At 42.1% G+C, this 15,491-nt stretch overlaps 1 protein-coding gene across 3 annotated transcripts in view; it reads left to right on the top strand.

Annotated features, from left to right (window-relative positions):
• LYRM4 (LYR motif containing 4) overlaps nt 1-15,491 on the top strand; it is a 158,492-nt gene that overhangs the window by 31,204 nt on the left and 111,797 nt on the right. For all 3 annotated transcript variants that reach the window (XM_045811633.2, XM_087857915.1, XM_087857916.1), the window contains exon 2: nt 8,951-9,071. In XM_045811633.2, the coding sequence (XP_045667589.1) occupies nt 8,951-9,071 (121 nt within the window). The remainder of the gene's footprint in view (nt 1-8,950; nt 9,072-15,491) is intronic.

The raw sequence follows: 15,491 nt of genomic DNA, 5'->3' as shown, positions 1-15,491 counted from the left end.
TATATGTGTATATATATATGTATATATCTAAAATATATATACATATACATACAATGGAATGATACTCAGCCATAAAAAAGAATAAAATCTTACCTTTTTTGACAACATGGACAAACCTTGAGGTTATTATGCTAAGGGAAATAAGTCAGACAGAGAAAGACAAATACCAAATGATTTTGCTTACATGTGGAATCTGAAAAACCAAATGACCGAACAAAGCATGACTAAAATCATAGATACAGTGAACAGAATGGTGGTTGCCAAAGGGTAAAGGGCTGGGCAAAACGGGTGAAGAGGGTCAAGAGATACAAACTTCCGGTTATAAGTAAGTCATGGGGAAGTAATGTACAGCATGCTGACTAGTCAATAATGTAGAGCATACTTGAAAGTTGCCAAGAGAGTAAGTCCTTAAAGTTCATTTTTTATGGTGACAGATGTTAACTAGACTTATTGTGGTGATCATTTCACTGTGTATACAGGTATCAAATTATCTTGTACACATGAAAGCAATATAATTTATATGTTATACCTCAACAAAAGCATTTTTCAAATAAAATGAGATACTGTTTTCACCTGTTATATTGGCAAAGATCAGAAATTTGGATAACACGTTGTTTTGGCAAAGGTGTTAGGAAAGAGTCGCCCTTATACATTTCTGGTGGAACCTCTACACAGAATTTGGACAATATTTTATTAAAGCTATAAATACACATGCCCTTTGCCCTACAAGTTCTGTTTCTCCGAATTGGTCTCGCAGACACACATACGTGATGCTACAAGGATATTGATTAATTACAGCATTGTTGGTAGTAGCAGGATTATATATAACTAAATATGCATTAATAAAAGCCTGGCCAGATGAATCCTAATTCATCCATACAGTGGAATATGACCCAGCCATTTATGCGTCAGCTTCATTTGTATTGATATGAAATGCTTACTGGTACATTTTAATTGAAGAATTATAAGTACACAGTATGCTTAGGATGCTGCCACTTGTGGGAAAAAAAAATGCAGGAGTTTTAACAAGAATCTATTCTCTGAGAGGCTAATAAGAAACTTCTGTGGTTGCATCTAGAGAGAAGAACTGGGAGGGAGACTGATCTTTCTCCTTACATTTTTTAATACCTTTGACTTTTGCACCTGGGACCTTAAGTTTTTTGAAACATTGATTTTAAAAGCATAATTTCATAAATTATGTAGCCACTTCTCCATTGTTGAACATTTAGGGTTGTTTTTACTTTTAACGCTTACAAATAGTTCTGTAATGAACATCTTTCAATATACATCATCATGCATATCTCAGGTTATTTCTGTAGGATTACTTAAAGTAGAATTACTGGATAAACGATTATCAACTTTATTGCACATCACTGTGCTACAGGAAGTAGAGTTCACACTCCTAGAGCAGGATGTAAAGACCCTTTGGGGTTTTGTTTTTTTTTTAAATTGTGCTGATTTGATGGCAGAAAATCGTACCTTATTTAAATTTGCATTCCTCTGATTATGACTGAAGCTGAACGTTCATGTATCTCTGTCCATTTATCTCTCTAAATTTAGTCCCTCTTTGTGCTCTCTTGTGAATTATTGTTTCTGGACTCTTACTCATTTATTTACTGTGGGCCTAATGTCTTTTCCACTCAATTTATATGTGCTATTTATATGCTAAGGATATTAATCTTTTGTCATATTTGTTTCTAACTGGGTTAGGTCTTTAAGGACGAGTAGGAGTTAGCCAAGAAGTCAGGCTGGGGGAAGACACTCCTCATATGGAGGACCAGCAGGCCTAAAGAGTGAGGCCTGAGGACACTACAGGTCTTCCCATATGGCCAGAGCTGGTGGTCATGCTGGAAGGGGTGCTTCATGGAGTGGGAGAGATGAGCCGGAATGTACCGTCTGTGCATTTGACCCTTATCCTGAAGATAATGGAAAACCGTTAGGGGATTTTTTTTTAAGGTTTTTATTTGTTTATTTCAGAGAGAGAGAGAGAGATTGAGAGAACACAAGCTGGGAAGACAGGCAGCGGCAGAGGGAGAAGCAGACTCCCCGCTGAGCAGGGAGCCTGATGTGGGGCTCGATGCCACGACCCTGAGATCAGGACCTGAGCTGAAGGCAGACACTTAACTGACTGAGCCACCCAGGCGCCCTCCACTAGGGGATTTTAACAGAGATTTTATGTGGTAGGTTTTATTTACAGCTGCCCCAAGACTAAGAAGCCTTGGTCTCCGAAGTCGGTTTTCTGACAGTAACTTCACCTCCTCACTCCACAGCTCTTCTTATTGCTCACTGTCCGCCTTTTTAAAACGATCTCGAGTATCTCACTCACTCTTGCTGCTTATATCAATAGCTCTTTCCCTCGTAATGCCCTCAGCTACTTGTCTTTTCATAAAACATTCTTGGTGCTTGAACTATTTGTAGGAACACTTGAAGCAGCTTGAGAGACCAGATGATCTTTTTAAGCTTTGTGATGCAAGAGACAATTTTTTAAAGGCCTTTTCAAATGATTAACAACTTGGCTTACACCAAGTACTTATCAAAATTTGGATGGAGTTTATTGACCTCTGGAGGAGGCATAGCTTAGAGTTGAAAATCACAGACTGTAGTCAGCTGGGTTCAGGACCCAACTCTGCCACTTACTAGGCATGTAATCTCAGCCTCACTGTTCTGAATCTCTCTGAGCCGCAGTTTGTGAGGATTAAATGAGATCACGTATATCCAGTCCTTAGCACAGTGTCCTAAGTATGGTCCTTGTGCCATCTATCATAGATATTATTTTCTTACCCCTTTGGGCCCTCAAGACAGCAAATGACTGTGGAGAGCAGCCTTTTTCTTTGCAGTTTTGAGAATAGAAGTCTGAGAATATACTTATCTATATTCCATTCTCTTATTACCTACTTCAGGGTTTTTCTTTATCCTTTCTTAAAGTATTTTTTCTCTGACCTTGGACGTCAGGGCTTTATAAGTAAATATCTGGACATTGTCCTGTGGTTGTTAAATCTCAGTGAGTCTTCTCAATGTTTTGTAATCACTCCTGAGACATTTTCTTCCATTACGACTTTAATTACCTACCCAGTTCAGTTTGTTCACACTTATTATTCAGAGGTTATATACTTTTGCCCTGTTCTGAAGCTTAATTTTTTTCTTACATATTTCTCATCAACTTACATAATTTTTCTGTTTCAGATTTGATTTTCCAGTTTGTCCTCCATCCTGGTTTCTATAATACAGCACTAATTTCTGCTTCAGCCATGTACATAATCATTCTCTAGCATTGCAGTCTTTGATGGTGTCTTTTGGCTTTTCTTAGAAGTGGACAAATATAACTCCTATACTATTTATTTTTTCAATTTTCTTTAAAAGTCACCCTAGTGAGAGGGGCATCTGGGTGGCTCAGTTAGTTAAGTGTCTGCCTTCAGTTCAGGTCATGATCTCAGGGTCCTGGGATCAAGCCCCACATCAGGCTCCCTGCTCAGTGGGGAGTCTGCTTCTCCCTCTCCCTCTGCACCCCACCCCCACTTGTGCCCTCTCTCTCTCTCTCTCAAATAAATAAAAACCTTTTTTAAAAAGTCACCCTAGTGAGAAATAATTTACGTACAATAAAACGCATCTATTTTAAGTGTACAATTTCAATGTTTTGACAAATGTAGAGGTCATGAAAACACCACCCCAATCAAGCTAAGAACTGTTCCATTGCCCCCCAAAACTCTCCTTTAAATGACTTCTACCTCCTCTTTCATCTCTGTGTAGATTTCCTGTCTAGTCCCTGAGTCCAAAACCTTGTTGCTCTCCACTGTAGCCCTAGCATCGTACTTACGTAATAGGCATTCAGTACATATTTCTTCAGTGAATTCTCAGTGCACGCTTTGTAACCACTACCTCTCAGAGGTGATTTCAATCTTTGTGCTGCAAACCCTTTTCCTTCTATTTCCTTTTCAGTTTCATATTCTTAGTTGTGTTTTCCTTATTGATTATTGGCCTTTTTCCTAAAGATCTTTTTAATATTGCCTCTAGTATTTTGAGAAATTTATTTATTCCTTAACTATTTATTGAGTACAGTCTCTGAGCCAGTCACTTTATATCCAGTGGTAAACAAGAAAGATAAAAGTCCCTGTTGTGTGGGGCTTATATTCTAGTGGGTACTTAAATTCATAAGAAGGAAGCTTTCTGATCTGTCCCTCACCCTGTTATCCACCCAGAGTACTAATGACCTTCAAATGGTCCTTGACCTTTCTCTCTCTTGTTGTTAGTATCCATTTTATTGTATATTATCTATGCCATAATTCCAAGGCTATTGCATTAGTGTGAGAACCTGAACCAAGATTAGGGCTGAAGGTTTGGAGAAGTGGAAGGTGATTCAGAAGAGATATAAAAGGTTGAAACAATGAAATATTGTTCTTGATTGAATATAAGGAGTTAAGGGAAAGGAGGGAATTTAGGATGAATCCCCAAATGTCTGACTTAGGTAGTTAGCTGTATGAAAAGGAAAATCTGGCCACTGGGGCCAGGGAAGAAAGAGGATGGTAACCAGTTTGAAAGTGTACAGTACAAGAAGCTGTAAGAGGTATAGGGGTGTCTTGTGTTGGCAAGTCCAAAAGACAATCGGGTTACATGGATTTGGGACTCAGAAAGCAGGCATGGACTAGAGAAAGACTTTGTAGCTGAATGCACTGAGTGCCATTTGGATATTAAGCCTTGATGAGTCTTGAGACTTAACATCAAGAAGTCAGCAGACAACAATGTCATGGAGGCATACAATGTGATTTCGTTAGGTAGCTTGGCCTCAAAGATGTGTAAGGGTTAACCGATGACCCGTAAGCAGTAGTAGGATCCCAGAACACACTGCACTCTCCTCTCAATCCCATAGAATCTGGAGGCGTGGCAAAATTAAGCAGCTTTCTCTTCATGGTTATAAAGAAGCACTGTCTTCAGAGGCAAGACACATTTGAGTTAAGGCAAGTAGATGGAGCACATGTCCTACCAAGCAATTGAAAGAGTTTGTCCCAGAGAGGCTAAAAGAAGGGTCAGGTTGTTTTGTTATTGAGATACTTGGGGTTGGGGAAAGAAAGAAAAAGCACCGACGTTTTTACAGGATGAATAAGCAGAGAAACCAGACTGTGGGGTGGGGTGGTGATGAAGGATGACACAAATGAGGGGTATTATATCAGCTTGTCTCCCAAATGCACCTTTTGAATGCTACAACCAGTGTGAGCCTCCAAATGCTGTGCTTATTAGGGCCTGCATTGGAAGGGAAGAAAGTAAAGCAAGACCTCGGGCACTACAGAGCTTTCATTACTAGTCTGCTGTTGATTTTGCCGCTGGGAAATTATAATACGTGGAAGAATCTCATAAAGGAGTTTGATCCGTCAGTGGTGAAAGAATAGTCAGTAGAGCCTGTGTACACTCGGAGGTCTCATGGCAGACCAAAGGGCAAAGGCCAGGGTAGAGAAGAAAAGCCAAATGGAAATCTGCACAAAGAAGCATGAAGAAACTGGGCAAAGCTTCGGGAGGGTAGAAGGAGCGGTGACTGTATGAGCAGCATAGCCTTGCTGTTTCTGTGCATGTGGTCTGCTTTCTCGAGTTGGTGGCTCTTGCTATTGTGTTGCCTTTGATTTGTTAATTTTTCATGCCTTATTTCAGACAGCATCTGACTCATTCTAGGATCATCCTGAGGCAAGGCATTTTGTGCGGCAGCTGCACATTTTCATGGCAGCCTCTGCACATTTTTCTTTGAAATGTTCTTACTCAGTGATAGGGTCAAGAGGCCAATAGCCAGAATGTGTTCAAGGATAAATGGTTTCCCTTGTAGTGGCAGAAAAAATGCAAAGGATAAAAGCCAGGCGGGGGCAGAACAGAAACAATTGGTGGTTAGCCCTCTCCTACGAAATTTGAAGGTTCGGGCAGATTTGTGATTACCTTCACAAAGTTATGATCATTTGAAATAATCCATACAACTGGGGCATCTGGGTGGCTCTGTCAGTTAAGTGTCCAGCTCTTGACTTCAGCTCAGGTCGTGATCTCAAGGTGGTGAGATCGAGCCCTGCGACAGGCTCCACGCTGGGCTTGGAGCCTGCTTAAGATCCTCTCCCTCTGCCCCTCCCCCCCTTAAAATTTAAAAATCTATTTAATAAAAAAGAAATAATTCATACAACTGAAAAATTGTTCATGCAGTAGTAATTACTTGTATGGTTCTGAGCCACTGCAGTGACCTCTCCTGGGGCAAAGGAAAAAAACGTGTGTTTTAGACGCTGTAGGAGGAGGAGGAACAAGAAAAAGAAGAAATAGCCATCATCACATCATTCACGTTAGAGGTGCCTTCATATTTGGAACGACAACTTCTGATTGCTTTAGACACATTTAATTCAAACATCTGGAACTTTGTTCCATTAGGTGTTGACTTTGGAGATCTGGGGAGACAACAAGAATACACAGCTGACTATGTAAAAGACTGGACCTTCAGTTCAGTTGATAGAAATCGTTGAGTGCCATAAGTTATTTTCTGATTTCCTTAAACTTTAGAAAAACTTCAGACTTCATGTTCCAAGCCATACTTCTTTTTTTGCTAGCTATTCTGGGCTAGTCACTGGCTTCTAGAAAAAGGAATTCAGTAACGACTTCTATTGACCATTTCATTTTTCCAGAAAGCCCATGCAGTAACCTGAGTGAAGAACTAAAACAATGGATGACTCCCTGTGGGAAATTCCTGTTCTAAAACCAGGTCTACATGTGGAACAGAATACTAGAATTAAATTACAGTGTCCCCTCTGCTCCCATCAGCACCAACAAAGAAACTGTCTTGAATATGTGGGTGTGAAGAAGGACAGTGATACTGTGTTATGTTATACTATGCAAGAAACTACCCCAGAAATTGCTTTTAGCTTTCCTGGCTACTGTCTAAAATCTTGTTAGATTAGCAGCTCTACAGGAAGAGGATATCTGATAGAGCCTACTAGTAAAACTCCTTTCCAAGCCTTCATAATGAAGGAGCCGCTGTTGTTACATAGTGTCTGCTAGTTTAGGGATTCCGTTTCCGGTCGTGGTTACCCCAAGATTGATCCTGAGCACCCAGGAGCACCTCTGCAAGTACTCCCATTGGTTCACCAAGAGAGGGTTCAGATGAACGTCTCTCCAGTGGCTTACATCCTCAAAGTGTCTGCCTTTCTTCATCACAATTCTTAACGGCACAAGATTTCATTTTACTTTTGCTTTTATTTTTTTTTAAGATTTTTATTTATTTATTCGACAGAGATAGAGACAGCCAGCGAGAGAGGGAACACAAACAGGGGGAGTGGGAGAGGAAGAAGCAGGCTCATAGCTGAGGAGCCTGATGTGGGGTTCGATCCCATAACGCCGGGATCATGCCCTGAGCCGAAGGCAGACGCCTAACCGCTGTGCCACCCAGGCGCCCCTACTTTTGCTTTTAAACACAAAGGGACACGCCATTTGGATTTTTAATTTAAAATTTCTTTTTACTGTAAGAAACTTGACCTAAAACAAAAGTAGTCTTCTCTAAAACAAGTTTTCCCAGTAAATTATATCCATTTCCCCAAACATACTCCCAACTCCCAAAGAAATTATATTCCCCTTCTTTCATCTCTTTGCCTCTTTGTGCAGATGTTTTTAACAGTTTCACATGGATTCTTTAGCCGGTGTTTAAAGTTAAAAGCAGGGCCATCTGAGATCATAAGAAGACTGGAGAAAATGGTGTCTGCTGTGACTGACTTGGACTCCTCCTCCTTCGTCTCTTGTCTTCAGTCTTGCATACATGGGGAGGGCATGGAGTAAGGCCATGACTGTCTGCATAGGGGGTACATCAGGTTAAGGACCCTTGATTGTCCAGACAATCTGCCCTCTGTCCACACACCGTGTGTGACCCTGAGGATGCGGGATGAAGGTGAGGCTGTGATGTGAGGAAAGAGGAGTCCTAATGCATTAAGGTATTAAGAAGAGTTTTCATTGATTGGGTTATATGATAAAGCTGAATCCTCCAGCGGCCCTGAGAGGTAGGTGGTATTATGCCCATTTGACAGATGAGGAAACATGGGCTTATGTTAAGAATCTTGCCAAAGTTCACAGAAACAGTGGGACCTTGGAGCAAAGCCAAGCTTGTCTGATTTGAAAGCTATGCTCTTGAGCTGCTGTCCTGTGCTGCATGCAGTGTATATTGGTGGGGAGAGGGTGTTTGTATGTGCGTATGTAGGCAATTTAAAGATGGAGGAAAGTAGGGGGGCCTGGGTGGCTCTGTCGGTTAAGCATCCGATTCTTGGTTTCGGCCCAGGGCATGATCTCATGGGTTGTAGGACGAGCCCCGAGTCCAGCTCCCCAATCAGTGGGGGATCTGCTTGAAGATTCTCTCCTCCTGCCCCTCCCCCTACTCGTACACGCGTGGGCCCTCTCTCTCTCTCTCTCTTGCATATAAATTAAAAAAAAAAAAAAAGATGGAGGAAGGCATTTTGGTGTAATCTCCACTCTCGACTGTGATAGGATTCTCACCTGTTATATTCCAAAAGAGGAATGAACTGTTAAAAGATGGGACAAGACTGGAGAGCTGACCCGAGTCGGGCATAGATCACTGTCTTGGTGCATGAATATGCGGTGCATCATTTCACCTCTTTTAATTCTTGCTTCGTCTCAGTACATTAAAGGTTCAATTATCCGCGTTAGTGGAGAGAACTCAGACGTGAATAACTGAAGAACCGGGAATCTAAGGAGCAGTTCAGTAGCAGTTTGCCATTTATATGTGAATTGTTTGTGCTAGATTTATTTCCCTAATCTGTTTGCTTAGTCATCCCAGAATAGTAATAGATGGGCCTGTCCCAAGAGCAAAGATCTAAGTGGATTATCCACAGGGGAATACAGACAGTTAATTCGTAAGGAAAGGCTTTTGATTTCATTTAAAAGCACAGCTTCAGACTGCTGACACTTTTTCTTTTTTTCTCCTGAATTCATTTAGAACTTACGCTGTCAGGAGGATAAGAGATGCCTTCAGAGAAAATAAGAATGTAAAGGATCCTGTAGAAATTCAAGCCCTAGTGAATAAAGCCAAAAGAGACCTTGAAATAATTCGTCGACAGGTAAGATGGTTCGATGATGTACTGTCTTTCATTAAGAGCTGTAAACTTTGACATATCCCGCTTAATTGGCCATCACTGCTTTTGGTGTTTATGGTTTATACCACAGGGTCATGAAACTGTTCCTTTTACTCATATAAACACAAAGATGACCTATTACATTACTGAACTCAAGGAGAACGTAAAGGAAAATACCAGCTTTCCACAATCTCGGGGAATGCCTCCTTCTGGGATGCTGCATTCTCATCGTTCACTAAAGGCTGAGAAACTTTTTTAAAACTGTTGTCCCTCTGTAAGATATATTTACACATTTATGCATTGACATATGTCAAAGAACATAAATATAGTCTACTCTTCCTAGTATTTTAAAATCATAATTCAAGGTGATGTTGCCCCTTCCTTGGAGACACGATCATTGGTGGGGAACGTGAATTTTGTTGCCACGTGGAAGGTGTATCTGCAGGTGCAAATGGTGTAAACACAGCTGCATAGCTCCTGACCCCATAACGGACCCTGGAAGGTGTTTTTGTCTTTATCTTGTAGAAGTGCCAGGGATCACCTTGATTGGTGCTTGTTTTTCTCTTTCTCCTGAGGTGGCCTGGAACATCTGCAGCAGTGTGGTCTCCTGGGTAGTGTGATATGTCCCTCTTTCTGCAAAATTAATTAGAGAGTCAGAGGCCAAGTGGCCTGCTCTCAGTTGCTTTTCTCACCCTCTAAAAAAATCATCCTTTTCACTACTTTTCTTTGATTTAGCAACAATCACCCCATAAGCCTGCTTCCATCCGTCTCTCTTACTTGCAGTAAATTTGTTTATAAAGTATGGAAGGGAAATCCCTTACCATTTCCCTCAGTTCTGCCTAGTGTTTTCGGAAAGGGCTTGTTTAGCATCATCAGGAGATACCCCAGCTCGGCTGACAGTATATCATCTCATACTATATGACATATGTATGCATATATACATGTATGTATATATACATACATCCCTTACTCTTCTTCATGCTTGACTCTAAACGATTCAAAAAGAGAAGCAATATTAAATACTGTAGTTTTCTCTTTATGTCACATTCAGAAGTCTTCCAATGTAATGAAACAATCCCTTCTAGAATAACTTTTTGGATTCTGATAACCCTTCTTGAGTTCTCCAGTTATCTAGCAACAGAATAACTGCCACATTCAGGCAAGCCTAGGAAATGATCTTTAAGGAAGGCCATGAAAAGATAATAGGATAGTCAGAAAAAGAAACCAATCTGTGTATTTGCGTGTACTTTGATCGTGACAGGTAAATGAGTTGTCATTTTGAAAACTCTAGGACGATGGCATTTTCCAGGCATCAGTGGTTGAATTTTATGGGATCCTTTAGCAATGGAACTTGGAAAAAAACAAGAAGCCTGAGTCCTTATTTCGCATAAACTCAGATTCAATTCTTTGGCACTTTCTGATGTAGATGTTGGCAAGCGTCTCCCAGACAGACTGGCTTTATCCTTTAGCATAAAGTTGCACAGAGTAGAAACTGCTTAGAAAAGGTGCCTGTGAGTACTCTGCGCCACCATTTCTTATGTAATTGTCTGTGTCACCTCCACGTTTGAAATGCTAAAACCACCCTTTCAAGAACATTTTTGTTCTTAGACATCCCCAGTGAATCCATACTCCAAACTGCCTCAAATGCTGCCCCCTCTGGACCTGTAGGGGCCAGGGCGCCCTCCCCAGGACAGCCTGGCAAGAGCACCTTCCTTGCCTGTGGGGAACAGGTGTGCCTACTTGCAGGCCTAGGGCCGTTCGCCAGGAGAGCAGCAGATGATGTTAGTCCTGCTCAGGAAGGTTCTGACAAATGAAAGCATTCACTCTAGCCAATTACAGGTCAACAACTGGGAAGTTGCTGTTCACTTCCCTTTCTTGTTAAGACTTCCTGAATCCAGGTGTAACACTTACGTAGGTAGCTTAGGAGATGTTGGCGACTTCTCGAGCTGCCTTGCTCTATGCTGGTATGAGCTGACCTTGACCTAAAGGCCTGAGATAAAGCAGTGTCTGTATTTTCTTCACACTGGCTGCTCTCATAGCCTCTAACGTGCCTCCCTGATATCCCCCGCCTGAATGATCTATCCTTCATGTACTGCCAGAGTGATCTTTTCTTAAAAGGAAAATTAGAGCAGGTTATACCACTGCTCGAAACCCTCCAGAGGCTTCATAGCACCATGGCAATAAAATCTGAAGTCCTTAAGAAATCCTCAAAGGCTCTCCATTGCTCATGTCTCCCTCACACTTTCAGATGCCTTCTTGATGTCCCTCATACACCCCCAGCTTGTTCCCATCGCAGAGGCTTTGTACCTGCTGCCTGGAATACTCTCTCCCCAGACCTTCCAGTCACTCGATTCCCTTTTTCCCCTCAGACTTCTATTCTGATTTCACCTTCTCGCAGAGGGCTGTCCTGATCACGCTGTCTAAAATAGCCTTCCTTTTGTCACTCTATCCCGTACCCTGCTTTGGTTTTCTTTACGGCCTTTATCAGTCCTGAAAATAACATCACGTATCGCCTTGTCTGTTTTCTTCTCCTCCATGAGGATAGGGATCTCCCCTGTCATGGTCACCAGTGCCTGACTGGCCAGAGCATGGGCTCTGGGGCCGGCCTGCCTGTGTTCACATCCTGACTCAGGCTACTAACAATCTTGAGCCAGATATTTAGCCTCTTGGTGCCTAATATAAAATGCAGATGAGAACAGGCCCAACTTCATGGGTTATGGTGAGCATCAAATAAATTAATACATGTGAAGCCCTTAGAAGGATGCTGGCACATAGTAAATATTTGCTGTTATTATTATCAGGAGGATCTAGAAAAGCCCCACCTACAGAGTGGGCTCTTAATAATCCTCTGTGGACTAAAGGAATATATGAAGATATATTTGGCCCCTGGGATCATATATCTCAGGCAGGGGGTCTGTGCCACCAAAATCATGGTATTTTGCTGGCCACCCAGAACCTCTCCTCAAAGAGAATGAACCATGAAGGGAAAGCGGAAACCTAGTGAGGCCCTGAGCCTCTAATCTAATGAGACATAACCAGAATGAGCTATAATAGCCTTCCCATCAGATCCCGCTTCCTCTTGCATACTTGGACCCAAAGACCATCCACCCAGATACACACTGATCTCAGTATCACTCTTCCATGGATGAGAAAGCCATCTTTGCAGCTGCCAGATATGCACATCTGTAAAGGCAGTGCTCAGAGTGGAACCCTCCACCTGACTTTCTCCTCTCTCAACACTGTTTACCTCTTCCCTGCCTTCTAGTCCATCTTTAAAGTGGATCTTGCTCTCTATGCATGTGTCTTCATTCCCTTCAATCAGCTAGGATGCTGATAATACAACTGTGCACATGGTAAGATTGTGAGGTTTTAAAGAAGTCTCTGAGCAAGGATTTTCTTCTGGCTTCTTTTGGGTAGAGAAATCAAGGTGCAAGCCGGATGCCTTGTCCCTGGTCACATGGCCAGATCTGAGCTTCAGGCAGACTCAGAAGTTCAAGGACATAAGCTCCTGAGTCAGTAGAAACTGAAGGATAAAGATATTCTTAAGTCATTCCCCAATTTTGTACCCAAGATATGTAAGGACCACACTAGCTCAGCCTCTCGTCAGAAGTCATTCTTCCTTCGTATCCTTAGTGCGCAGGGAGATTTCATCTTCGTTGCGGCAACCCTGAAGGGTTCCACTTAGCATTAGTATTTCCCATTGGCCTTTCACACTACTCCTAAGGATTACTCTGATTTCAAGAAGTAACATGGCAGACCATTTTTCCTCCATTATGGACAAATCAGACTCCTTTTGCTCACTCTCCATAATTATGGCCCATTCAATAGAAGCCTGGCATACACATGTTCTTTCTTTGACATTCTTAGACCAACTCTCCCCTGAAAATTGTAATCCAGTCTGTCAGTCTCTAATCTCTTTCCAGCTACATCATCTCATCTCATATCCCACCTTTTTCTGAATTCCTATTATGTCCATATAAAATGGTTCTGCAAAGACAGATTGACCCTGGAAACTTGTATGAGTATTTCCTTTCTGCTGAAAGCAAGTTCTGGACCAGTCCCCACTAAGCCTAGCTTCCCTGTCTGCTTCCCAAGTGGGATCAAAAAGTTGGAGAAGCCTGGGCCACCTGGGTGGCTCAGTCGGTTAAGCATGTGCCTTCAGCTAGGGTCATGATCCCAGGGTCCTGGGATGGCACCCCACATCAGGCTCCCTGCTCAGCAGGGAGTCTGCTTCTGCGTCTCCACCCACTTGTACTCTCTCTGGATCTCTCAAATAAATAATATCTTTTTTTTTTAAGATTTTGTTTATTTATTCGACAGAGATAGAGACAGCCAGCGAGAGAGGGAACACAAGCAGGGGGAGTGGGAGAGGAAGAAGCAGGCTCATAGCGGAGGAGCCTGATGTGGGGCTCGATCCCACAACGCCGGGACCACGCCCTGAGCCGAAGGCAGACGCCCAACCGCTGTACCACCCAGGCGCCCCTCAAATAAATAATATCTTAAAAAAAAAAAAAAAAAAAAAAACGTTGGAGAGGCCTTTTGTGTATGTGCCAGATGGTGCCAGAAAGGATGAACAGAAGCTGGGCTGTGTATAGGGTTGGGCAAACAGCTCTCACACAATCTGGGCAGCAAAGAAGTACCTAAGTACTTTCTACGTCAGACGGTAAACAAGTCCCCTTGGGTGTTTCATATCAGAAAGAAGAGCAAGAAGGTCAACCATGCTTTCATCTTGGTTCTTTCTTCCAATTTGCTGTTCTGAAGATACTCCTTTTGATTCCTGTTTATAAGGCATGAATTAGAATAGCTCTCAGGTAATCACCCCCACTCATTATAGTTTGTCATGCCCCTTTGGATTTTAAACAACCAGAGCCTGCTTTATGTGGTCTCACTACTTCTGTGTTCTATACCCTTGCAACTCGAGGTGACCTCTAAAGACCCACACCATTGCCATCACCAAGGAGCCCTCTCTCCCTGCATAGTTCACAGAGGTTTTGTGTTCTTCAAAGTGAGAGTATTTTCTAAGCGTTTTGAAGTAGAGTGGTCACCTTTGTTACATACCTAGCTAAATAGCCCCATATCTGTGAGAGAAGAAATGGAAGAAGCAGCAGAGGGCAGGAGACTCTGGCTGCCCTGGGGAGGCATTGCCAGAGCCATCTTTCGTTACTTTGACTATGCCAATTAAGATTGTGACTTTAGGAATACTCAGTTACAGCCTAAATGTGTAGCAGCTTTTTCTAGAAACCTGGTGAGCTCACGTAATGTGCAGAGTTTGGGTTTATTTCCAGCTATGTGATGCTCTCCGTGTTCATCAGAGTGCATCCTATGAAGGCCGCGCTGCTGTCCTGGGTTCTCAGGTAGCAGCACTCCTGGGTAACAGAAGGGGGGTGTGTGTGCATGTGTGTGTGTGCGTGCACACACGCTTGTGCTCACATGTGTTATGGACCCTTTCCTTACACAGTTAACTGGGTAAAACCACAGTCTCTAGGAGAGGAATAGCTATTCCCTATTGAGACGTTCCCAACCACCAGCTTAAGTAGGCTAGCAGATTTAGCACTAAATTTCCATCCAAGCAATGTTCAGTTCTCCTACCAAACATTGGGTTGTACATGTACTGAAGTAAGGAAGGCATCCCACAAAAGGAGGTTCACGTGTGACTTCAGTATTTGGGTGAGGATGCTTGACGCTGTAGTATGGGATTGTACATGCTGGGTAACAGCAAGGTTTTGGAGTCGTACTAGTCTTGCCAGCAGCTTTTCAGTGATGATGATTTTATACCACGTAGGTCATTCTTAAGCCAGTGTGGGTGTTTTTGGGGTTTTGTGGGTTTTGTTTTGTTTTCTTGTGGGTTTATTTTATTTTATTTTTTGCTGGGGGTGGAATTAAGGGTTTTCTTTGTTTTGTTTTTAACAAACAACTTCTTTGCATATATTTTTTCCTTTACATCAGGTGAAACAAAAGTTGCTATCATTTTAGAATCACTGATTACATCTTTTTTTAATTAAGAAAAAAAATCTTTACCTGAATATTTATGTAACTTCATTGCTGTTTATAACAACAAAAAAGTTTTAAACTGATTTGTCGAATCCATCTAGTAACATCTGAGATTAAAATCCATCTGTCAAGAAGATACAGTTATGGCTGAATGTATTTGGTGTTCAGAGTACAGCACGAATGAGAAAAATCCTTGCATGTCATTTGGTTCTTGGTGCAGTCCTCGGTGTTCATCTCTCGGAAAGCAAAAGAATCCATTTGATGTTTCAGTAAATATCAAAGTAGTTGTTTTCAAAAAAACAGCTTCCACAGAGAAAAACCCAAGAAAGAGCAGTTTCAGTGAATGATTCCTAGAATCAGGTGAGTCCTCCTTTAATCCGAAGAGGAGACGGTGTCAGGAACGATGCTTCCACT

Source organism: Ursus americanus, chromosome 32 (assembly GCF_024610735.1).
Source record: "Ursus americanus isolate L20-20 chromosome 32, mUrsAme1.1.p, whole genome shotgun sequence".
NCBI lineage: Eukaryota > Metazoa > Chordata > Mammalia > Carnivora > Ursidae > Ursus > Ursus americanus.
Note: the sequence above shows the minus strand (reverse complement) of the source record. Positions and strands in the feature narration are given on the sequence as shown.